Source organism: Phyllostomus discolor, chromosome 4 (assembly GCF_004126475.2).
Source record: "Phyllostomus discolor isolate MPI-MPIP mPhyDis1 chromosome 4, mPhyDis1.pri.v3, whole genome shotgun sequence".
Taxonomy (NCBI): Eukaryota; Metazoa; Chordata; class Mammalia; order Chiroptera; family Phyllostomidae; genus Phyllostomus; species Phyllostomus discolor.
In genome coordinates this window covers 4212631-4238376 of record NC_040906.2, presented here as the reverse complement: position 1 = coordinate 4238376, position 25746 = coordinate 4212631, and the positions used below count along the sequence as shown (strand labels likewise).

At 56.6% G+C, this 25746-nt stretch overlaps 1 protein-coding gene across 1 annotated transcript in view; it reads right to left on the bottom strand.

Annotated features, from left to right (window-relative positions):
* The window catches only part of NGEF (neuronal guanine nucleotide exchange factor), an 84083-nt gene extending 60782 nt beyond the window's left edge, over nt 1–23301 (bottom strand). The window contains exons 1-2 of the mRNA XM_036022693.1: nt 23092–23301; nt 845–1195 (exon numbers count right to left, since the gene is read on the bottom strand). Of these exons, the coding sequence (XP_035878586.1) occupies nt 845–1112 (268 nt within the window). The 5' untranslated portion in view covers nt 1113–1195; nt 23092–23301. The remainder of the gene's footprint in view (nt 1–844; nt 1196–23091) is intronic.
* Between the last annotated feature and the right edge of the window lie 2445 nt (nt 23302–25746).

Genomic DNA, 25746 nt, shown 5'->3' with positions numbered 1-25746 from the left:
CCAATCCACCCCCGTGATCACAAGAAACAGTGACATTGTTTTGTCTCTGTGACTTGAGGGTGGTCTCACATATGGCAAAGGGCTTCCTCGTGGAGTTTACGACACGAGTTATTGGCAGAGCACGTGACGCCCCCACGTGGAAGCAGGGGTTGCCACCTGCAGCACACTCAGGGGGGCGCACTGTCCGGCCGGCGACAGCGGCCGTCCCCCGGGGACAGGGACACTGTCTCACCCTCCACACCCCCAGCGTGCTGCCTGCTCCGCCACTCGAGTCGCCAGGACGGGGGTCCGTGGCCCTGACACCCCCATCTGTAAATGTCCCTGACTGTGTGCTCTGCCCGACGAGCAGACCTGGAGCAGGAAACGCGGGCTAGGAACAGGATGACAGACGCAGGGCTCCGGCTGCAGGCGCCTCCAAGGGTACTGATCTTGTGTGTCTCCGGAGCCGCAGAAACCCCGGCTGTCATGGCAACGGGGAGAGGACAAGCACAGCCTCGTGTTCCCAGATGTCCCCAAACGTGGACGGCTCCGAGCCTCCCTCCTCGGATGCAAGGACGCCTGGGGGTGTTTTGTTGAGTCCTAAAGCCAAACATCTTTTACACATAAAAGCCAGTTTTACTGTGTGATTTGAGTCAATGCTTTCTGCCGGAGTATCTGCATCACCACCACACGGGGAGAATGCGTGTTCGTTAGGTATCGGCCTCAGGCTGTCCCACCGTGTGGGGCCTGTCCTTGGTGGTTCTCATGGCCTTGTATGCTCCTGTCATCTAACAAGGGCCCTTCTGCCCTGATGGCTCTGGGTGCATGTCAAGGAGCAGCTGGGACAGCTGACCCCGGTACTGACCTGCCAGATGCCCAGGGCCCGGCTCAGAAGTGTCGCCAGCCTTGCCTTTGCTCCTGCGTTTCACGGTGCGGTTGAAGACGGACTTTCTGTGAATCCGGTTGGGGTAACGGGGTTCTTTGTCTTCTTGGATCTCATCAGGGAGGGGCGTCTTTTCTTCTTCCGAGAGTGGCTCAGGTCTCGCCTTGGCCAGCTCGTCAGCAATTTCCCATGAACCCCCTGCCGATTCCTTCCGGGGCCTTTGCAAATGGTCACCATCCCTGGTCTCCATGCAAATAGGGCTGATCTTTTTCTCAACAGAACGACTGGAGATCAGTAAGCTCCCCGAACTTCGCCAGCTTTGAGGGCTTCAGGCTAGAAAAGAGAACAATTTTTCCGTTAGGATCACCGGGCTCAATGTTCCGTTCAGAATGCGTTTTCGACTCCCATTCAGATTCGATGAAATTTGGGGTAATTTGCGCATCCCGGCGAACCACATCTTTATCAAGGAAAATTACCGTTTAACCACGGCAATTTGGATGCATTCACCAACATTTTATAATTGAGGTTTGTTCATTCTATTCATAGGGTGCACTTGTGGGGAAAGGCTTAGAGTGGCTTGTGTAACTAACTTGGAAGCAAACGCTTTCTGAGGAATTCAAGGGGAAAGGAGTGGACCGCGGGAGAGGGCAGGCTCCAGCTTTGGCGTCAGAGCCGTCGGAAGGCGGGGCAGCTGCTCTGGGGGCGATAAGGTTGCTGTCACTGGGGGGGTCCCGGCAGGGGCTGCGGGGAGTTCAGGGTTCAATCCTTCCAACGTCTCCTTCTCTCTCCTTTCCTCTCGCTCTGTGCCTCCCTCCTGGGGTGACTCTGCTCAGCTGAGAGTTGATGCGGGGACAGCGAGTGGGCAGGGGTCCCGTTGGGGGGGTTACGGGTAATGCAGGAGTTAATTTGAGTCGGGGCTGGTCTGTGGGGGTCTCTGAACTGGGTCAGGGAGCTCCTGCTGCATCTTTGATGCTCACAAACCAGGAGGAGGCAGACCCTGGAAGCGGGGGCAGGCCAGGCTGAGGGGCCGAGGCCAGAGGGCAGGTTTCACCCGGGTGTCACCCAGGTATGGCAGGTGAGTGCCTCAGCCGGGGCGGAGGCCGGGGTGGGGATATTGTGCCAGAGGGATGACAGGATTGGTGAGTCATGGTGATCTGTGAAGGAGCAAGGAAGGGGCCGTCCCAATTTGGGGTTTCGGGGGCCTGGGGTAACTGGGCGGGCCACTGCCACTCACTGCCAGCGGGACACGTGGGAGCAAAGCCAGCCTGGGGCTGGGGCCCTCGGGTTTCGGGGACGTGCAGGCGACGAGCCTCCCGGGAGAAGCTGCCGTCGGAAATGCTTGGCTGAGGCTGACTGCCGAGAACAGGGCGTCTCCCTGCGCTGACCACCGGCACCTGGAAGGCCTCCCCCAGAACTTGACTGCCTTCTGGCATTCAAGGTTATCATTATTATCACTCTCGTTATCCTCACCACTGCGACCTGAGGCTGCTCTTTTCAAACAACCGAGGTACACCTTGCATCCAGGAGAACTTGCCCTTGTTCATGTCTGGTTCCGTGAGCTGTGATGGGCACGTACAGCCCTTGGAGCCAGCGCCACGGTGGAAATACAGGACCTCCCTGCCCCCTGGAGCTCCCCGGTGCCCCACCGCACTCAGCCCCTCCCGCAGCCGCAGCCCTGGCAACCCCCCCCCCCCCCCCGTCTTGGTCTCTGCTCCTCCTGCCTGCCCTCGCCCGGCTGGCGTGCACATGGAGCTCCCCGTGCACAGCCTGTGGCCTCCGGTGGGCTTTGGTTGGCGCGGTGCTTTGCCCATTCAGCCCGGAGTATCCACGCCGACCAGCAGTGTTTCCCGGGCCGTGCTGGGACCTCGAGGAGGGCTGCACAATGTCCTGTGAAGGGCCCTGGGCCGGGAGTCAGGGACCTGGGTTCGAATCCCCATTTCCTGCTCCCTGGAATCACCTACTTAACGTGGGTAGTGAGGGCCTCGTTTTTCTCCCAGGAGACATGGGGCCGGTGGGTGCCCTCCAGGGCCCCTTCGCTGGCTCTCACGTTCTGTGATGGCAGCAGGCTCAGGGAGTCCTCAGCGGGAATGTCAGGAGCCTGAGGGGTGTTCTCAGCCACCCCTCTCCTGTTCTTCGCACGAGCAGGCTCTCAGACTGTGAGGGAATGTGTTCTAAATCATACTGTTTTTAAGACCATCACACACACACAGGCACACAATGAATTTGTGCAACTCTCTGAAAAACAGCTCTAATTCTGCCTCAATTATTGCCTATTTCAGGCAAATGCATTCTAAATCTGAAATATTTTTATAATGGCTCCATTCCTTCCACATCCATCAGCTGCTGGGAGCCCGAAGGCCCCACCCCCACCCTTCCACCGTGTGTCTGAAACCAACTCCTCCGGGGCTTCGGGGTGGAAGTCCACAGAGGCCGCTTTGTGATTGGAGGAGGGAGGCTGGTGGTGGAGCTGCATTTGCATAATTCATTCATTCATTCACTCACTCACTCACTCACTCACACATGCAACAGGCTGGCTGGCACGCCGCTTGCGTGTTGTGGTCCCCCCTCTGCCCACAGTGCCTTGTTAGGAAACCCCAGAAGGGCAGGGAGCAGTCTGTTTTCTTCCCTGCTGTCCCTGGTGCCAGGCACACACAGCTCTCTGTAAACAGCTCCCCTCCATGAGGCGATGGGACAGTCACCCCCTGTCTCACCGATGACAGAGCTGCAGGGCGGGCAGCTCTGGCCCCTCGCCCGGGTTCAGGCAGCGGGCGAGTGGTACGGCGAGGATCGCACCTCCTCGGTCTGACTGACTTGTTTGTGGGGGGACCCGAGACTCATGGGATGTGGTCAAAAGGTGCCGTGACAGAAACTGGCTGAAGGCCGCCCAGATGACTCAGGCAGAGGCGGGGGGTCTGGCCTGCTCTCTCAGGGAGGGCTTTGGGCACAGGAGTCAGGACTGACTATTAACCCTCCCAGCGGGACCTCCCTGCGTGAGTCAGTCGGCGGCTGCCTGGGAGGTCATGACACACGCGAGAAGGTGGTGGGGACGGGGGGCTGCCCCAAACCCGGCCGTGGCAGCCTCAGCCCGCCGCTCGGGGGCGGAGGGCGATGGCACGGTGGGCACAGGGCGGCACATCACCGGGAGCAGACTTCTCAGAAGTTCAAGGGCAGGAGTCATCTGGGCTCTCGTTAAGGCACGGATTCTGACTCACGGGGTCTGGGGTGGGGCCAGGGCTGCCTCTGCTGAGTCCACCCACAGACCAGCCTCGAGCCAGGTCCTGAGGGAACAGACCCCTAGTGGCCTTGGCAGTGTGGCCCCAGGTGCCGCCCCACACTTGGCCTGATCTGGGCAGCATCACCCCGGGTCAGAGGCAGAAGGGGGAGGAGCAGTGGTGAGGCAGGTGACAGGAGAGGCGTCAGGAAAGGAGACTTGTAAAGCAGGTGCTGTCCCTGTCCTGTCCCCTGCGACCTCTCACCAGGGAAGGGGGTGGAGACGGCAGGGGAGCTGGAAAACGAGAGACACACAGGGCTGAGGGCAAGCAGGAACCTGGACAAGGGAGCGGAGCCCCTGCCTGCAGCAGGACCCTCTGGGTGCCCAGAAGGAAGGCCCTGTCAATGCCAGGCCTGGCCTGTGGGTCAAGGTTGTTGGGGGGTGGGGGGACGAACACTAAGGGAGGGGCAAGTTACGCACAGGGAGCAGAGAGTGACTTGGGCCACACCAGATGTGGAGAGTGACATGTTTGGTGCCCAGAGGATAGAGCTTCTCTTCCCGGGAGCAGGAAAGACAGCTGCCTAGAAATAACTGCGGGATGGTGGCAGGGTAGGGGACAGAATAACTGAAGGGGCGGGGCCCGAGCTGAGGCCTGAAGGAGGCCACGCTCCAACCTGGACTTGTCAGCTGGCCTCTGGCTCCAGAGGGAGAGAAGCAGAGGCGCCCCTGGGTTTTCCTTCAGGGCTGTCGCAGCACTGGGGGAGGAGCAGGGGTTGAGCAGGGGGTTGAGCCTGGGGCCAGAGGGAGATAGCGAGTTTGGTGGGAAGCTGGCCTTGAAAATGGCCCATTGGGACAGAGTCTGAACTCGCCGGAATGCAGCCTGGAAGGCTGCACACTGACTCCAGCAACGACTCACTGAGCACAGGTGGAACCGGAACGCCTTCTGGCCCAAACGGCGTCTCTCTAGAGGCGAGAGAGCGCTGTAGCACTGCAGGGTAAGGAACGTCCTCAAGGTCACGTGGTTGCCAAGTGCTCGCTGGCCAAGTCCAGGCCTCGAGACGCTGGAGCCAGCGGTGCCTCCAGCAGCTGGGACACACACTGAAGACGGGAGGGGTGGGTCAGACACAGTGACAACAAGAACTCATGCACCAGATGGAACAGACAGCAACTGATCGAGCGTGAACGCCACCCCTTTGCTGAAGATGCCACAGAAATCAATGAAATGAACTTTAAACCAGGGGACTAGACGGTGGGATAGCAGGGCTGGGCTCGTTTCTTTTTTATGGGACCGTGTCCAAATGCCAGAGAGCGGAGGCCTGCACGTCTACTTTCATCTGTGTCTACGTATGATTTACAACAGGGAGAAAGCCCGTGAGGGAGGAAGAAAACCAGAGGCTGAAAAAACAAACAGATGCTCCTGTCGGCACCACGGTCAGTGACTGGCACAGGGGGAAGAGAGGACACGAGAGGGGCCTAAATCTCAGGCGGCAGAGCACGATTGAGCCGGGCCACCGCCGGCGATGGAGGCAGGACAAGGTCACCTGCCGGGACCCCGGCGATGGCAGGCCCAGGGTGGGCCGAGGGACTCCAGACAGCGCAGCCCCCTCCGGGAGCCTCCTGTCTCCTGAGCGGAGTGAAAATCCAAACCACGCTGAGATCCTTTTTTTGCTTAGCATGTTGGCAAACACTCAGAAGTTTGAGAAGTGACTGGTAAAGCTGAGCCGTGGCGGGCAGCCCCCCATCACCGATTCCATCCCCGTGGGGGCAGTTTGGCAACGTCCGTCAAATCAGGAAGCAAACCTGCTCTAGCCCCGAGGCCTCGTCTGCAGGAACATGGCCCACGGATCGGCCCGCCCGAGTGGGGAGCGGTCTGGCAGCGAGCCACGGGGGGACACCAGGATGTGTGTCCAGCAGAACTCGTCACACCAGTTGGAACATTCTAAACGTGTCCACAATAAGATGCAGATGTACAAGCAAGAGAGAGGAAGCTGTACACACTGATTGAGAAAGGATCCTGGGAGACCTCAGGGTTAAAACCAGCAAGGGCAGGAGGTTATGCGTTATGTTTCCATGAGAACACAAGGAGGAAATGCATTCACATTTATCTGGATGTGCCTGAAAAGCTGAGGAAGGAGTCAAAAGAAATTAGCCTCAATGGTTATTTACATACATAGCTTTTTAGACTACAGAATAAAACCTGGGCAGATGGGGAATGAGACTGGGAGGAAAAAGCACTTTAAATTACGTATCTATTAACATATTTTTTATTTTTTAAAGGCTATGTCAATGCATTAACTTATTCAAAAATCGGATAGGTAAATCTCTTGGGGAAAAAACTCAGTAGGACTGAATCTTAAATAAGGAAATGAATCACTTCCAAAAACTGAAAGTGACAGAGAAGTTACGGGAAATGGCCAAGGAGCCCCCGAGAGCCCTACTGTGCCCCAGGGAAGGGGTGAGGGCAGGGGAAACGGGCAGCCCTGGTGGGGAAAAGGAAAGCTATGTTATGTTTATATCTTCAAAAAATGAAGATTCCCCTTCCAAAATCAGATGGAGAATAAGAATGAGCTGCTAAATGAGGTGTTTTCGTTCCCTGATTCAAATGTTCTCAGAGTGATTTAACTGAAACGGAGGCGATCTTATAATCTTGAGGTGATCTTAATACAATCTAGCACATCAGTGGGTTAGTGACAAAACTCAGTGCCGAGTCTTCAGGAAAGGCCTTCAGAAGTGCGGCCAGAAGGAAACCCATCAGGTTCAAGAGCACCGTGCGTGCTGCAAACACAGTGACGCCACCGCCGGTCGGAGCCGAGCCCCGCTCCCATTCTGTCAACCTGTTTCCTGGGCTTCGGCCAACGTCATGAGACGTAAAACAAGTGTCACCAGAGAGAAGGGTGAAATGATCGTAATTTGCAGCTGCTATGATTTGTATGTCTAGAAAATCCAAAAGAACCAATCAGATGATTGGAATTAAAAGGAGTTCAGCCCATGGCCAGAATAGGGATAGATTCACAACCTGCCGACAATAATGAGAAAGTAGGAGGTAGAAGTAACAAAGCCAGGGCACCCAGGAAAGCCGTGCTAATAAATACAAACACCCCATGTAAAGGGAAAACTTGAGAGATAGAAAGAGACTTGCATGTGTAGAGAAGCATGGGTTTTTCTTGGACGGAAAAAAGGAAAGTTACATATAGATCAGTTCTCGTGAAGTTAATATATAGTTTTAGTGCTATTTCAATGAAAAAATTCCACTTTAGCCCTGGCTGGTGTGGCTCAGTGGATTGAGTGCCAGCCTGCGAACCAAAGGGTTGCAGGTTCAATTCCTAGTCAGGGCCCATGCCTGGGCTGCAGGCCAGGTCTCCAGCACAGGGTGCACGAGAGGCAACCACACATTGATGTTTCTCTTCCTCTTTCTCCTCCCCTCCCTTCTGTCTAAAAGTAAATAAATAAAATCTCAAAAATAAAAATTCCAATTTAAAAAACTCATTAGAAGGTTTTGATAAAATGATTGTGAAGTTCATTTGCAGGACAGACAAGCAAGATAAGCTCAGACTTTATGAGCAACATAAGAAAAGAAGAGAGTCTACTTCTCCTAAATATCACAATAATAAAGGAATGTGGTACTGGGACAAGGTTGTCAATCTGTAAAATAGAATGGCCAGCCCAGAAATTCTTATCCATAAAAATATTAATTTATAGATGAGGCATCACAAACATTAAAAAATGGAGGAATCACAAAGCCAGAGGAAGTCATTACCAGGAAAGAAAACTTTAGACCAATATTCCTTATTGATATAGATTTTTTAAAAAAGTCCCAGCAAATGAATCTAGGAACATATGGAAAGGATTAATCACCATGAACAAGTAGATATTATCTCAGGAGTGCAAGGTTGGCTTAACATGCAAAAATCAATTACTGTAACACGCCGAATCAACAGACTAAAGGACAAAAACCACATGATCATCTCAGTTGAATTTGACAAAATCTGACACCCCTTTATAATAACAATTGCCAGAGAAAGGGAGAGAAACATCGATCAGCTGCCCCTTGCACGTGCCCGCAACCCAGGCAGGTGCCCCAGCTGGAGACGAACCAGAGCCTTTCACTTGACAGGGCAATGCTCCAACCACCCGAGCCACGCCAGCCAGGGCAACTGGCCCCATCCTCAGCTGTGAAGGGCTGCATGTGCTCCTGAAGGTCAGTAGGATGGCAAGGATGCCCATTCTCACCACTACTATTCAATGTTACAATGGAGGTTCTAGCCAGGGCAATTAGTCAAGAAAAAGAAATAAAAGGTATTCAAATTACAAAGAAAGAAATTAAAATCTATTTGCAGAAGACACGATCTTGTATGTATCAAGTCTCAAGAAATCTCCTAAAAAACTGTTGGGACTAATATGTTCAGCACGGTTGCAAGATATGAGATGAACATTCAAAAATCAATTGTATTTCCATACAGTAGGGATGAACAAACTAGAAATAAAATCCAAAAAAGAATTCTACTTATAATATCATCAAAAAGAATTAACTATGTAGGAATACATTTAGCAAAAAAAGTGTACAACATATTCTGAAAACTACAAAATGTTATTGAAAGAAAGAAGACCTAAATAAATGAAAAGACATGCATTTTCATTGATCAGATAAATTAATATTGTTAAGATGGTAATACTTCCCAAACTGATCTACAGATTCAACACAATCCAAATCAAAACCCCGGCTGACTTCTTTGCAGAAATTGATAAACTAATGATAAACTCATGCCAAAAAATTTTGAAAAAGAAGAATAAAGCTGGTCTCATACTTCCTGGTTTCAAAACCTTCTACAAAGCAACAGCGACCAAAACGGTGTGGTACTGACCCAAGGTAAACATAGGTCAATAGAACAGAATTAAGAATCCAGAAACAAATCCATCTATATGTGATCAAGGGATTCTTGTCAAGGGTGCCAAGACCACTGGATGAGAACGGAACAGTCGTGTAAACCGATGGCACTGGGACAACTTAGTGAGCACACAGAGGGCATTTGGATCTCTCCCTTACATTACATACAAAAATTAATTCAAAGTGGATAAAAAACCTAAGTGTAAGAGCTAGAACTATAAAAACTGTTACCAGGAAACATGAACCTTCTTGACATTGGACTAGGCAATGGTTTCTTGGCTGTGCCAGCAGAAGCACAAGCAACAAAAGGAAAAACAGCCGGCTATCATCAGCATTTTTGAAAGCTGTGCTTCCAAGAACCCATCGAGAAAGTGAAAAGACGACTTACAAACTAGGACAAATTTTCTTCAGATCATATGTCTGATAAGGAATTTATATCTGGACTGTAGAAAGAACCCTGACAACTCGATTAAAAAATAAATAGCCTCCCTGGCTGGCATAGCTCAGTGGATTGAGCATGGCCTGTGAACCAAAGTGTTGCAGGTTCGATTCCCAGTCAGGGTACATGCCTGGGTTGCAGGCCATGACCCCCAGGAACCGCACATTGATGTTTCTCTCTCTCTCTCTCCCTCCCTCCCTTTCCTCTCTAAAACTAAATAAATAAAATGTTAAAAAAACCCAAATAACTTAACTAAAATATGGGCAAAGGGTCCAAGCGCCCATGTCCCCAGAGGGAATACACAAGTGGCCAGGAAGTATGTGGAAACATGCTCAAAATCCGCGGCCATCAGGGAAATGCAAATCAAAACCACGGCGAGATACGACTTCGCACGCACTGGAAGGACCGTCATCAGAAAGACAGACAATAACAAGCGCTGGTGAGGCTGCGGAGAAATCAGAACGCTGCACTGCTGGGGGGGATGGAAAACGGTGCAGCTGCTTTGGGAATGGCAGTTCCGTCATAGGTCTACCTACAGAGTCACCACACCACCCAGCACATCCATGCCTGAGGACATTCCCAAGAGAAATGAAAACGTGCACCCACGCGAGAAGTTGAACGTGAATAGTCATAGCGGCATTACTCACAACAGACAAAAAGTGTAAACAACCCAAATGCCTAGCTACCGATGAATGAATAAGTAGAACGGGGTGTGTCATGCCATGGAATATTATTGTCACAGAAAGGAAGGAGGCACTGATCCACGCTACCACACGAATCAACCTCGAAAGCACTTCGCTAAGTGGCAAAAGCCAGTCACAGAGGTCCAAGTGCCGTGTGACTTCTCTGACACAAACCACCCAGAGCAGGCAACTCCACGGAGGCAGGTAGTAGATTAGCGGCCGCCTCGGGCCGGAGGGGTTGTGGGGCGTGGGCAGGGAGTGTCTGCTAATGCGGACGAGATTCCCTTTGGGTCAGGTGTCGAAACCGTTCCAAAACTCACGGTGCTGTTGGTTAACAATTCCGGGAACACACTACAAACCACTGCACTGTGCGCCTAGGAGGGCAAATTGTGTAGCACGTGAATTATAGCTCACTAAAATTGTTATTAAGAAGAAGGAGGGGCAGCAATAAAACTTTGGGATATCGGTTAGCAGTTTGGGGGAAGTATCTGTTTAGATCCTTAAAACAAACTCCCTCAATAAAGTCCAATGGAATTAAAGCATTAAATATTTTCTTCAAATGATAGAGCATTCTAAAAAAAATTTTATATGGTTTTGTTACTTTTTTTCTCCCATAAAACTGTGTTTTGGGAATGTTCTACTTCAATAAAGTGGGGTATGTAGGTTCACTTTTAACATTTTTATGATATTCTATAACACGCCATATATGTTTCAATTATTTTATGATTATTTAGTTTGTTTGCCTTCTCTCTTTTCTCGTGCGTTTAAATCGGGCTCCTTTCTGGTTGTAAGAAAGAGACAGCCCTTCAAGCTCCTTGGAGGATAAAGAGGCTGAAGAGACATACACGAGGTTGAGGCTGGGCCAAGGCACTGTGGGGACCAGCCCCTCCACCTCTGTTGGGGGTTAAAAAACAGAACATTTTGAAAAGGAATGAAACGGTTCCCAAATCTTGCCTGAGGACATGGCGGGGGGTGGGGGGGAAGAGTGTTTAGAGCCAAGGGCAGGGGGTGAGGGTGGAGCCAAGCAAGCGTGGGTGCTAACCCCCCTCCTCACAGGCTGCGTGAGAGGGACACGGAGCTTTCTGTCGGGCCCCCAGTCCCTCCACTGTTGTGCTGGGTGGGCGGCATTACCTAAGTCCCGGGACTAACTGAAGGATGCACAGTGTTGGTGCTCATACGTGGTGGCTATTGGTGCGTTATTATGTGAGTGATGGTATATCCACCTGTCAGTATCATGCATATTTACACTTACAGCTCCCTCACTCAACACAGCACAGACTGAAAAAGCGGACAAAAGAAAGAAGAATAAAAGGTGGGGGCATACAACTCAATGGGGGATAAATTTAAAAATTCCTATTACAAGGACTCCTGCTATGGATGGGCCCGAAATACCCCTACGTGTCCGAACAGCCACCGTGAGGATGGCCACATGTCAACGACCTGTCCCCCTGCACTCGGAGATAAAAATCACCGGTTGCTCAGGAGGAAGTGTGTTGGCAGTTAGTGCCAAGGTCAGCTAAGGGAATTGTCTCGAGGGGTTTTACGGAAGTGCAGTGCGGCAGTTTTCAAACTTGAAAGTCAGAGCTTATCAAAGAGATGGATTTCTGGGCCCCGGGGCCTGGAGTTTGGACTGAGGGAGGAGGCTGAAGCGGGTCCCCAGAATAGTGCACTTTAGAGAGCGTCCCAGGTGAGGCGCAGACCTGTCTCTTTGCTCCAGCACAGGGGTCTGTCTCCCGAGCTCCCAGGGCTCGCCCACGCTCACGCACACGGGTGTCCGAGACTCTTCCTCTCAGCCTTCCGGTGGAGGCCGATGGTTCGTTCCTGCAACCCAGCAGGGTCCTTCTGCAGGTGACACCGTGCAGGCTTTTCCCGGATGGGGGAGACCTCAGAGGGGACGAGCCCTCCCCGCCTTCCTCTGCGTGGAGGGTTTGACAGACGTCTGGGAGGACTACCCCGAGACCCAGCTCCTCTGTGAGCCTGCGGGTGTGGCTCACCCATGGTTCCCGGGAGCCTCCCTCTCGGAGCAGACTGGGGGGTTGGAGAGGGTGGACATCTTCAAGGACAATGGGGGTCTCCCAGGAGGACCAAGATGATCTCATAAAGAACATTATTTGGACGCCAGTCTTGCCACCTGGCTGATAAGGGCTGGAGCCTCAGAGCTCAGTTCCAGGCTGTCGAGGCCCTGAGATGTCTGGCCTGGAAAATTCCTTGGCAGGGGAGGCAAGATTCTTCTTTCGACCTTCACCTCACGGCCCCCCCGCCCCCAGCACCACCGCCGGAGTAAAACATTCACAGAGTGTCACCTTGTGCAACATGACTTCCTGAGGTCCCCTCCAAGATAAACTCGCTGTGAAATGTGCACCCGGGGTAACTGAACGCGGCTGCTTGTTCTCTGCAGAGAGTATCTGCAGGCCAGGGAAGAGGCGGGAGCCGCACCCTTGACCAAGAACGGCGGCGCTCGCTTCAGACGGGAGGATGGGCGGCCCTCCCTCTCTCGGGCTTCCATTAGCTGTTGTCTGCTAGGACCTTGTTTAGGCTGGGTTCATGAACACGTCTTGGCCACGGGTAATAGGATGCCTAACTGCTCACTCCCTGGAGCGGGAGGACAGGCCCCACCCCTGCCAGGTCATCCCCAGGTGATTCCAGCCAATTACTAGGCTACACAATGAAGAGGGAGCTGGCACTTCTCGTTTACCCTTTCATGTAATTCAATACTTTAAAAAAAAAGAGTTTGTTTTGTTTATTTTTAGAGAGAGGGGAAGGGAAGGAGAGAGAAGGAGAGAAACATCCATGTGCGGTTGCCTCTCGCACGCCCCCTGCTGGGGACCTGGCCCGCAACCCAGGCATGTGCCCTGACTGGGAATTGAACCTGCAGCCCTTTGGTTCTCAGGCCCACGCTCAGTCCACTACACCAGCCAGGGCCAATTCTTGTTTAAATTTAAGTATATAGAATACAGAAAGTGTCCACATCTTAAGGGCTGAAGGTTGACACCTGGTGTCGCAGCACCCAGGTCCAGAAGGAGAATGTCACCAGCACCCCAGAAAGGCTCTGTGCGCCTTCCCGGCCCCAAGGGGAACGGGCGACTCCTAACAGCAGGGGTTAGTTTCGCCTGTGTTGACACTTGATGCAAATGGAATCTTTAAGGATGTTCTCATGTCTGACTTCTTTTTATGACATCAGGCTTATAAGATCCATCCATGCTATTCCAGACTGTTCCACACTGTGCCATGCTGTTCCACATTGTGCCATGCTGTTCCACATTGTTCCATACTGTTCCACATTGTTCCGTTCTGTTCCACATTGTTCCATTCTGTTCCACATTGTGCCATGCTGTTCCACATTGTTCCATACTGTTCCACATTGTGCCATGCTGTTCCATGTTGTTCCACACTATTCCATGCTGTCCCACATTGTTCCATCCTGTTCCATGCTCCTGCAGAATCTGTTCTCATTGCTCTGAAGCAGTGGCTCTCATACTGGACCAAGCCGCAGGATCGCCTTGAGAGTTTGAAACACAGATTGCTAGGCCCCACCCTCAGAGTTTCTGATGTAGGAGGTCTGGGGTGGGCCTGGGAATTTGTATTTCTAACAAGTTTCTCAGCTGCGGCAGCTGCTAGAGGCCTGGGGGCCACACCAGGCTGACCGCCTCTTTAACCTGGCAGATCCCCTGTCCTCTGGAGAAGGCCTCTGGGCTTGTCATCACTGTCCCTGTTGCTTCCAGAGCCACTCAGGGGCAGCGCTGCCCTGCAGGCCTGGGGGCGGGGCGGGGCCGTGAGGAAGCCCTGCCCCCGGGCCAGGTGCGGGACCAGACCAGTGCGCTGCTGACGCTGGCCTCCGCTGTTTGTCAGCCGGGGGCGGAGGGCAGGCTCAGCTTCTCGGCTGTCCAGCGCCTGGCAGGGGTTCTGGGGTTATGAGCTGGGCACGTCTGAGCCCGGGCTTTCTCTCCTCCAGGAGTGGGCAGGATACGGTGGAAATTTCCAGAATATCGACTGGTTCCCAGAGTCCCGCCGCACACGAGACCAATTGGCTCTCCCTCCCCCGCCCCTGTACACTCACCCCCTGGACACCAGGCCATTCCCCAGCCCACTGACGGGTCTTAGGTGAGGGGGTCTCTTTCCTCCCCTTTCCAACGCCTGTTGCCCACCTGCCCACGCTTCAGGTGTGTGTGAGCACGCTCCCAGCGCCCGGCCCCTCTACGGCCTCCTGTGTCCCAGCTAGTGCATCCCGCCCCCTCCTTGCTCAGCAGTGTCCTCCGCCCTTCTCCAGCTGCCCCTCCCCCAGCCCTGGGCCTCCTCCACTGCTGGGGCTGCCACTGGCTGCTCGTTCCAGGAGGCCTTGCCCTCCCCCCCCACCCCGAGCTGCTGATGGCGGTCCAAGCCCCTGCCTGGCCCCGCTGTGTGGCTGTCCACAGCCGGCCACTGTTGCCGGGTCAGGGTGCCCTGAAAGGGCAGGCGGCAGCCCCTGGCCACCCCTGGCCTCCCTCCCCGGGGTTTCTGAAGAGGCTAGGATGCGGGCTGCAGGGTGGGTCAGCTCGAAGTGCCGAGGAGGACAGCAGTGACCCGGGCCAGAGGCAGGGACGGAGGCCGCCCCGCCAGAGAGCAATGGCGCTGAGCTGCAGACACAGTTCTGGCCGCCAGCCAGCAGGGGTTCCGTCCGGTTCAGGCGCTTGTCCTTGAGATCGCCTGATCCTCAGACAGCCCTCAGGGAGGAGGGGAGGAAGGGATGGTTGCTAGTCACGTTTCAGAGACGAAGACGCTGAGAGAAACTCGGTCCCTTGCTCGAGATCGCCCAGCTGGTAAGTGGCTGGGGCAGAGTTCGAACCTGGGTCTTGTGGGTCCCCGAACCCTGCCTTTCCGTTGGGAGGACAGGACTGGCCGGCATCACAGGGAGGTGGAGGTGGCCCAGGAAGCCATGCAGCCCTCATTGACAAGCGACAGGAGGCTCAGAGCACACCCAGGGGACCAAGCCAGGGCGAGGGCTGATGGGCCCTCCTCTCGAGGGAGCTCCCTGGGGACTTGCCCTGGGCTGCAAACCCCGCTCCACGCTGTGTGGAGGCTCCTTTATGGGGGGCCCTGGGTAGTTTGGGGTCAGGGGCTCAAGCCAGGTGCAGAAGTGTCCTCCCCAGAGTGGCTGTGTCCCACCCATGGTTACTCACGTGAGAACAGCAGCCACTCCCAGGCCTCTTAGGGAGTGGGGGGGTAGGTGCCTCCCACCAGCCCCCTTCCTCTGAGGTCTACATCAGGCTGAAACTGTGGGACCCCTGGAGCCGGGTCGGGTCGGGGGAGCCAAGCTGCCCCTCCCCCAGAACCTCCTGGCAGGACTCTGGGGGTGGGTGTCCCCCGGCCCTTGACACACCCTTGGTCCTCAGCGTCCCCTCTGTAGGGTGGTGGCATCCACCACGCTCACTTGGGGCTGCACTGGGTTCTGATGCCTCACACGCTGAGCACAGCCGTGTCCGCCCTGTGCTGGGCACGGCGTCGCAAGACAGAGGTGGCCCATGGTGCAGGAGCCCAGGGAGCAGCCTGGAGGGAATTTCATAACACCCCCATCACCCCATTTTGAGCTGACAACCAGGGTTAAATGCGTGTGCGTGCCTGGCCCCCATCAGCCCACCACGAACAGCACTCCCGGCTACCCTTGTCACGCTCACTGTACGACTAAGTGAGCAACCTGCTCGTTTAAACGGTTCTTACTTCTTGGTGAAACAAGAATCCAAGGTGGTAAAATGCCTATGGCGTCCCATATACAAAGTAGGTGTAGATGTTTGAAAAAGCCCAGACAGAGGGTCCATCAGAGCCTCGGCTGTGTCCCAGCGAGCGAATCTGTGCCTTGCCTCCAGGGACAGGCTGGCGGCACCCCTGGGAGTCCCCTCCCTCCTGGTCACATCTCAGCCACTCTCGGCTGGGTGGGGGAGGCGAGGGCTCAACCTACTTTTGCAGAGTGAAGCCAGCGCTTGCTGCGGCTCTGTCTCCCCGTGCTTAAGAGAACTTTCGCCTAATTAATGGAAGCTGACCCTCTTTCGTGTGTCCCCAGCCGTCACCCAGGCTGGGAGCCGTGGCAGGGAGTGAGCTGGGGACAAGGACTGCTCCTTCAGGGCGAGCCTCCGCCAGCCACCGCCCTTGGCCAGCTCCCTCCTGCCCGCGGGTGAGGCCTGCTGGCCCCAGCCAGAGGCGCTGCTGGCTGGCTGGCAGTCACAGTACAGGCCAGACACTGCACAGAAGCAGGCGATGCCATTTCCACAGCCAGACAGGGATCCTTAGGGGCAGGGCGCCGCTCGCCGACTCTGGCCTGCAGGAGCCGGGCGGTGCTCGTGTCGGAGCTGCCGTGAGCATGCCCATCACCCGCCACCCCAGAGCTGTGCTGGCCCAAGCCCTGCGGCAGTGGCCACACCTGCAGCAGTGTCTGAGCTCAGGCTGCCCGGGCAAAGCGCCGCAGACGGGTGGCTGGAACAAGACATTCATTCTCTCGCCGTTCTGGAGACGGGAAGTCGGGGATCAGGGCGAAGTGTGGTCGGCTTCTGGTGATGGCCCTCTTCCCGGCCTACGGATGGCTGCCTCCCCGGCATGTCCTCACCTGGCCTTTCCTGGGTGTGTGTGTGTGGGGAGGGGGAGGCGGGGGAGGGGAAGTGGGGGAGCGGGAGGGAGGGGAAGGAAAAAGAGGGGAAGGGTGGGCATGATCTTCCTCTTCTTCTACGGCCACCGGCCCCTTCATGAGGACCCCACCCTCAAGACCTCGTCTACCCTCATTACCCCCCAAAGGCCCCATGTGCAAATGCTTCACACTGGGGGTCTGGGGGCTTTAACATGTGAATTTGGGGAGACCATGAGCATCAGGCCGTACCATGGCAAAGGGGTGAAGGGTCAGGGCCTTTCCGGTTGGGAAACCCTGAACCCCACCCCGGTGTCTCGGGGGTCCCTGGGCAGTGCGCAACCAGAGCTGCACCCACAGGCAGCCAGCCCTCCTCCTGCTCCAGAACCTTCCTGGGGGTCTGCCCCGCTGTTGGCTGCAGAAGAGGACGACCTTGGTAGGCCCTGGGTCGTAGCTGACAGGACAGAGTGGACCTGTGACCCAGGAGGACTCAGCCCAGAGGCGGGCCGGGCCCATCAGATTCCGTCTCTCGGGAGAGGACTGCACCCGAGACCGGGCCAGGGGCCAGGGGCTCTGGGCTGGCCACGGGCCGGGGGTGGGGTTGAAGGGGCCAGGACAAGCTGGGTGTCCGTGCAGCAGGGCCAGCTGTGCGTGGGGATGACGGGAGCAGAGAATTCGAGGACGAGAGAGATGTGGGTGCTTCCGTTCCCCACCCCTGGGCGTTGTCCCCAGCGGGCTGAGGTGTTCATAGTGCCCTTCGGTTCCTTGCATTTTCTCCAGTCATATCTCCTAAACTTTTTCCTTATCCGGCTTGAAAGATCGCATTACTTCCCAGTGGTCTCTGTGGTATACCTAGTACCGGGTCGGCCTGGTCCGTCACGTCCTCATGTCCTTGGTTCTGTCCAGTCACACGCTGAGCGCAGCTGTGTCTGCCCTGTGCTAGGCCCCGGTCACGGGACAGACGCGGCCCCCTTGCTCGGCCCCCAGAGAGCAGACAGAAGGGAATTTCCTGACATTCCCCATCGCCCCAAACATGAGTACCCTTCCTCTGGCTTCTCTTTTTCTTCTGGAAACTTCTGCTATCTGTGCAGTGCCGGAAACATTCCAGGTGCCTCCGCACACTCCCGCGGTGACCCCGGGACCTCCCTGCAGGTGGGAGGGAGGTGACTCAGGCCCCGAGGAAGGTCTACCTCGGCCCACTGAGCAGGTGGTAAACTGAGGCATGTGGCAGGCCGTCGGGATCGAGCCCCAGGGAGCGTGCCTGGGCCCGGACGGTGGGCCGGGAGGTGCGTAGGAACCCCCAAAGAGAAGGGAATGCTGGTGAGAGGTGGGAGGTGACAACTGTGGGCGCCCGGGGGCAGGAAGGCTGGGACTTCCGCCTGGTTCAGGTGAGCGAGTTGTGCCAGAGGGAGACACGGCACTTGTCCCAAAACAAGCCGTAGCGGCAGAGACGTGGAGGGGCTGAGGGTTCTTCAAACATTCACGGGATCTGGACGAATCCCGAGAGCCCCCCACCGCCCCCCTGCCAGCTGCGTGGGACGTGAGCCCGTGGCTGGGAGCTGGGTTTCAGAGGTACCTCAGACGTTGGAAAAATTAATATTGTGTGTTTCAGAAAAATCCCATGAGCGCATCCAGCCTGCAGTTTCACAGACATTAATGCTTGGGATGAAAATAGGGACTTGAACGGAAGCCCATCTGTAGGAAGCGTTAACAGCACGGTGGCACACGGCCGCGTGGAGAGGGGCACACGTGGCAAATCCACAGTCGACCTTGAAGTCACCTTCTGGACGAGCTGGCCACCAGGGCTCCACTGTCTTCCCAACGGAGGTGGCCTTCCTGCCCTTCGTGCCAGGGCTCCCTTGGGCCGGGGTGAGGGGGTGCGGCGGGGACGCCTTGTCGCAGCCCAGCAGGGGTTTTGACGGCCCACGGGGCCACTCAACCTCCTGAAACTGAGCCTCGGCCAGTCTCAAAATCTCCGGGACCCATGTGCGGGGGGGAGCGTGTTCGCCGTCATCCGGCCCCAGGAGGGTGAAGGCCCCTGCTCTCCGAGGTGCCTGCCTCGTGTTCCTGCCGCCTCTCTGACACTCGTGTTCATGGATCCATGTGCTTTCGATGATAAACAACCCCAGCCTTGCAGGGGGTCTGCAGGGCACCTTCAGGGGGCACAAGACCGCTGTGGCAGCTGTTTGAGGCTGCCCCCGCCGAGGAGAGAGAGCCCCCAGGAGGCAGCTGGGGGCTTCCCCCGGGGGGCTGCCCACCCTGCAGGCCACAGCGGCACCGGGCGCTCTCCCCCCGGGGCCTGGATCTCCGCCCCTTTCCGATCCTTTCTGCTTCCAGCAGTTTCCACCCCCCACCCCCCTGGGAATTCTCCTTCAGCCCCTGCTGACCGGGCTCTGGCCATGGCATTGAGCTTACACCAGCCCCGGGGCTCCTGCCCGTGGCCCCGCCTGCTGCCAGGCCCCCTTGCCCTCTGCCCCTCCATGCTCTGCCTTCCAGGGCACCGCTGGTTCCCGGGGGCGTGGAAGCCCTTCCCCACACAGCCCACACCCTGAGGTCCACAGAGCCTTCCGTTCATTCACGGACCCCTTTCTCTCGCCAGCATCTGGCTACGACGCTGCTGGCCTCAGAGACAGAGGAGGAGGCCGCGAGGCTAGGAGTGTGGGCCGTGCCGGCCCCCGGCAGCCAAAGAAAGCAGAGAGACGTTCTCCCCGGAGCCTCCGGCAGGAACACGGTCCTGCCCACACGTGGGTTGTGGCCCAGCAAGACCCCCGAGGCGACGTGTGCCTCCTGGAACCGGAAGGCAATCGTTGGCGTGGTTTTAAGCCTCTCGGGGCCAGTCCTTCGTCCCGGCAGCCGTGGGAAGCTAGCGCACTCCTCCCCGGACGGAGCCCGAGACCGGTGAGGTCGGCCCACCGCCGATCTCCTCCAACTGCTCCCACACCAGCATCTAGAGAAAATCGGAAGCAGCATCTACACTTGCCAGGAAGCCACGCCTTCCCTTACTCGCTGGAGGGGCAGGCCTGATTCCGGGGCCCCTGCGCCAGCACCCCGAGGGAACCCTGGGGGCGCACAGTCCCCCCTGCGGACAGCGGGCTGGAGGGCCCCATCGGGAGGAGGCGCTCTCAGAGGGCCCCCTCAGTGTGCTGGGGACAGGTGGGGGGCGCTCTCCAAAGGACCCCAGTTCTCCGTATACCTGAGAGCTCTCTGCACACGTGCCGTTCAGTGCTCCTGTCCACTTCTCCGTGGAAAAGGAGGGTCCCGTTCCTCTCCCCAGGACTGTCGCGATAATGAGAGCTTCAGTGGTGGGCGCCGAGGGCCTGCCACCCTTCACCTCATCGGGTTTCAGTGCGGTCCTGTATGATTGCCACAGTCCTGTCCCGTCCCCCGTTGTTACAGAGGGGGGCCTGGAGGTTCAGAGAGGCCGACTGCCTCGGCCAAGGCCACGCAGCAGCAGGCGGTAGCGGCAGCCTGGCCGGGCAGAGCCGTGAGAGCGAGCTTGCCCAGCTATGGCTCTCCGCCCTTCATTCCGGACATCCGACCTACAGCCGGCAGCCTCTCCCGCGGACAGAGTGAGAAGGTGAGAGCGGTTCGGGGAGCAATGAGAGTCGACAGAGGCCCAGCCTGGGGCTGGGCAGCGACAGGAGGGCCACCAGAGCCACTGGAGCCTGTGCCCGTCACTGTATTGCTGCAATTTCCGTGGTATCTCTCCAGTGAACAAATGTGCGATCAGGAATCACACTGCTCCAGACAGAGCCCGGCGGGTCCGTTTATCCTCCACTGCACACCAAGGCTGCTTCATTCTGACCCCGAGCTGGACTCTCTCCATGCCTCAACCTCGCCTCGGGACCCAAGTTAGCCGGCCGCAAGTGACTCTGATCTTGACTCTGACCTGGTTCCAGAAAGGCCAGAAAGCTGTGCAAAGAAAGTTCCAGATAACCACTCTGATATCCCAGGCACTAGAAAAAATTGTCTATGTGCCAGATGCCTTTAAAAAAATTTTTTTTAATTGATTGATTTGAGAAAGAAGAAGGAGGGGCAGAGAAACATCGGTTTTGTTCTTTTATACATGCATCCGCTCATTTATACATTCATGGGTTGGTTCTCGATGTGCCCTGACTGGAGATCGGACCCACGACCTCGGCCTCCTATCAGGCTGGCGCTCTAACCCACTGAGCTACCAAGAACCTTAACGTCACTTTCCAATTCAAAGCTAATCCCTAAAAAAGTGCTCCATAAGAAAGAAGTCTTTCCCTCCGCATTCAAGAATCCGAGCCGGGCGTCCAGGACCGCTGTCAACCAAGGCTAAGATGCGGCCAACAGGCTCCTCCTCCGGGCGCGTCCTATAGGCCCAGAGGCGGAGCTCCGCCCCCTGGGTGGGATGGGGAAAGGAGACCGGAAAGAAAATTCCTCCGAGGCCCAAGCCTAATAGAGGTGACCCTTAGGCTCAGAGATGGACCCCCTGGCTCTGCACCCCCTGGCTCACCAGGCAAGACACCCCTCAGTCCTAGGGCCCCACACTTGTTTTTGGACGGGGAGGGTGTTCTGGGCCCCCTAGCAGCAGAGGGGCCTCTAGCCTGGCCTCTGGCTTCTGGCTGTCCCTTCTGTGCCCCTAGCGCCCCTTCAAAGCCTCGCCTGCCAAGGTGCTCAGCAATGATTGGATGAAGGAATTTTTACCATTTTAGGGCGGTGCTGGGGGTAACCTCAGAAGATCAGAGCTGACCCTTTTTGGGGGGAGGCACTGGGCTCTTGAAGAGGGGAAAGACCCCTCCTGGGAGATAGGGTGTCAGATCTGGGGCTGGTGGGCTCACCGGCTGTTGAGACACTCAGGGGCTCCAGGGCCCGGTGGAGCCAGCAGGCGGGCGGCAGATTTGGCCTCTTCCCCCGAGTCTCCGGGCTGGTCTGTCCCCCCGGCAGGTGTCCTGGGCTGCCCGGCCTGGGCCATGGGGTCCTCCACAGGCAAACAGTGGTTCCCCTCCATCTCTGGCCCCTGGGGCCCCCCTGCCTCTCCTGTGGGGACCCCCTCCAAGGGTGGGGTTTTCAAGACAGTCTGGACTCTGGGAAGGGGTCAAGTGGTCATTGTCGGCTGTCATGGACTGGACTGGTGTCCCGCCCACCTGGGTTTAGACACCCCCAGGGACCCTGGTGTCTGCTGCTCGGTCTAAACGGTGCCGAGGGTGGCAGGAAGTGCGGCCGCCGTGAAAAGGAAAGGAAAAATCTGGGCGGAGAAGTGGAGAGAGAGACGCGGAGCGGAGGACAGAGGTGTGACAGGGCGTGATCGGCGGGTCCACACAGCGGTCTTCCTGCAGAAACACCAGCAAAGGCCAGGAATGTGTCGTCGCCACCAGAACGCAGCACAACGGGCCAGGGGACGGAGCCTCGCGCCCGGTTCTGTTCAGCCAGTGACCGTGAGCACCCCAAACTTCAAACCAACACAGAAAAGAAGAACCCACCCCCACCCCATCCAAGGCAGAGGTGTCCACAGACAGCTGAGTCACACCTTGCTTTGGCCTGATGCCAGCCAGGTGCGCCAGTCCAGAAGGTCCAGAGGGGTGGGGCCCTCTGTCCTTTTGAGGAGGAACCTTGAGCAGCAAGGGGCAGTGTAGAGGGGAGGCCCTGCAGGGGACTGTTCCTTCGCCGCCGTGGCTTCCCTTCCCCCGGGTGCGCTCCCTGCCCCTGAGACTGGAGCCACGGGCTCAGAGCAATCACGGTGTGTCTGACACCCCACAGTCTGCTTACAGAGCGTCTGTTATCAGGGCTGGAGCCGGGGCTGTGGCTTGTGCTCTTAGAAGGGCCACGCCCTTGGTTTAAGGTGCCGCTGCCGCCATTCTGAATAATTTTCCAGTTCTTCGTTCTCGAAATTTGTAATGACTTTTGAATAAGGGGCCCCATATATATCCTGTGCATGGGGCCCCACAAATTCTTTTTGCCAGTCCTATGTTTTTAAGATTTTACTTATTTATTTTTTAGACAAAGGAGAAGGGAAGGAGAAAGAGGGAGAGACACATCAATGTGTGGTTGCTTCTCGTGCGCCCCCTTCTGGGGACCTGGCCCGCAACCCAGGTGTGTGCCCTGACTGGGAATTGAACCTGTGCACACCAGCCAGGGCACCAGTCCTGCTTATTATCCCACCTGGCCCTGTAGCCACCCCAGGAGAGGCGCCCAGAAGGAAACGTCAGCCCAGTTCAAAACCAGCCAACCTGAGTCCTGGCCGGAAGCGTGGTGCCAGAGCCGAGACTGGCCTGCATTTGGGGAGCAAAGTCTGGGCTGCTCTTTGGAGCCGCCTCTCTGCAGGGGAATCAGCAGTGGTCTCCTCTCCTTCACACACCTGCCTGGGCTCCTTCCCATCCTGCCCCGGCTGCAACCTCCATGCCATCTCTTGCTTCATCTCACTGAATAAAAAAATACCAGCACTCTTTGCTCACCTGCAGCAAGGAGCTCCTGGACTCCGGCCTCCTGGGTGGCTCTCCCTCTCCTGTCCTCTGTCCTCAGAGGCCTCAGAGCAGGTTGGCCTGGCCCCAGCAAGTTCTGCACGGCCTCCGGCAGCCCACAGGCACACGTTTTGTCCTTGCTGGAAAAGGGATCCCTGGGAGGCATTCCTGACCTTCAGACCTGCCTCAGCTTTGGGCTGGCCTCATGCCCGTGACAATCACTTCCTGGCTGGGTGTTTACCTTCCTGGGCCCCATGGGTCCAAAGAGGGTGGCAGCCACATACCTGACCCAGCGGCTGCGTGGGAGAGAAGGTGCCACCCACGCTGAGGGCCGGCAACACCTGGAACTGGTCGCCGGTGCATGGCGGCCCTGATGGTCCCTCAAACCCCTGATCCCCGGCCCTTGGCCTTGGCCAGGGCCATACAGCTCTTGAATCTGAGGCTTGGGGAAGGGCTCGGGGTCTTCCAGGGGTCCGTTCACTTCCTGCACGTGGCTCAGCTTGATCACTTCCGGAAATGGGGCACTTGCTGCCTTGGGAGGGAACCTGCTCCATTATTATTACTTATTATTGTTGTTATTATTTTCTAATGGCTACCTTCTATTCAATGACAGGTCCTGGGCTCAGTACTTCACATGGTCACTTCGTGTAACCCTTGTGTGGCTTCCAGGAGCAGAGAATTGTGCTCTCTGTGGAGATGCAGAGACAGGGCTCAGAGGGTCGGCCGTCTTGCCAAAGCCACACAGCTAGGAAGTCGGGGACCCAGGATGCAACCTCAGGCCACTGGTTCCAAGATCTGGGCTCTTAACCACTGCTGTCATTTGCCATGTTTAATCGCCGGAGTGTCCGTTTTTATGTTAAACGCAAACCAGCCACTGTATTAGCTACGGACTGAGGGCAGCAAAGCAACACAAAACTCAGGGGCTTCAAACAACACACATTTGTTTCCGACGGTCCCTGGGACCAGGAGGCCGGCCCCGCTCAGATGGGGCCCTGCCTGGGGTCCCTCACAGGCCGTGGTGTACATGCCCGGGGGGCTGGGGCCCGTCTCAAAGCTCCCTGGGGAAGGACCTCCTTCCACACGCACAGGGTCATTGGCGACACTCTGTTCTGTGTGACCTGTTAGACTGAGGGCCCCGGCTCCTCGCCGGCTGTTGGCCCAAGGCCACCACAGACGCGGCCCGTCACCAACGTGTGCCGTAGAGACAGAGTCCGGGAAGACGGATGTCACCGTCTTTTGTAACACCCTATCACTTTGCTGCATTCTGCTCATGAGGAGGAAGTCAGCAGGTACAGCCAACACGCAGAGGTAGGGGATCACACAAAGGTGCAACTACCAGGAGGGAGGGTTGCCGAGGGCCATCTTTGCTTCCGTCTCTGTCACATTTCATTAAGCTATCTGTCACAGCCGCCCAGCTGCCCTACAACAGTGGTTTCAGTCTTGCCTCTGAAAGCCAGACAGAAGTAGTCTCTTATCCATCCATCTACCCTCCATCCATTCACTCACCCACCCACCCACCCACCCACCCACCCACCCACCTACCTATCCATCCATCCATCCATCCACCCATCCTTCCATCAACCCACCTACCCACCTACCTATCCTTCCATCCATCCATCTATTCATCCATCCATCCATCCATCTACCCATCTGTCTGTCCACCCATCCTTCCATCCACCCACCTACCCACCCACCTACCTACCCTCCCATCCATCCATCCTTCCATCCATCCATCCATCCGCCCATGTTAACAGACATTTGAACAGGAAACTCTAAGCCAGACCCCATGTTAGGCTCAGAAGATACCAGGGTGATGCACTTATTCCCTCCCCCACCACTGTCCCCCACCAGAGGCTCCCAGCTGAGCCTGCACACACAGGGGTTTTGGGGGGGGTGCCCACCGGGTGCTCTGTGCTCCAGGAGCATCAGTCCTCTGGCGACTGGCCCTCCTAGGCCACACCCTTGAGATTCCTTCCCCTCCTACTCACTCTTCTTTCTTTGTCTTGCTCAGTTAAAAAAAAAATACCAACCTATTTTAAGCACCTCCTAAGTGCAATGAGTGATGGTAGCTGGTGTGGGCATGCACATGTGTGTGCGTGTGCGCATGCGTGCGTGTGGGGTCAGATCCGGTTCTCTTGGCTGACTCTCCTCCTTTCTCACCAGTGATTTTCCTGCCTTCCCTTAGCTCCTGAGGGGAGCAGGGCCCCACAGCTTTCTGGAGACCCCTCTCCTGCTGCGTGCGCACGGGGCCCAGCTCTGAGCTACGCCTGTGGTTCCCCACTCCCCAGCCTCACCTGCCTGCGGACCCCCCCTCCTGACCCCGCTGAGGTCCAGGGCCGGGTGAGTGAGCTCTGGGAAGAGGGTGACAGGGCCTGCGGGGTTTGCCTCCTGAGGTGCACAGACGGATGCCTTTGGGAGCTGGAACTGTACGTCTTTCCACGGGAGACCATCCATTTCGCACCCCCGTGGGGCGCCCAGCGGGTGTGGGTAGTGTGCTGGGCCTTGGGGGCACCACTGGGGGCACCAAGAACGTGAATCTCGTTTCGTCCTGCCTCCTCCACACCCTCTCTGCTCCCGAGCCGGCCCAGTCAGCCCCGACCCAGGCCGCTGCAACGTTCTGTCCCCGGTCCCCTGGGTTCTCTCTCTGCC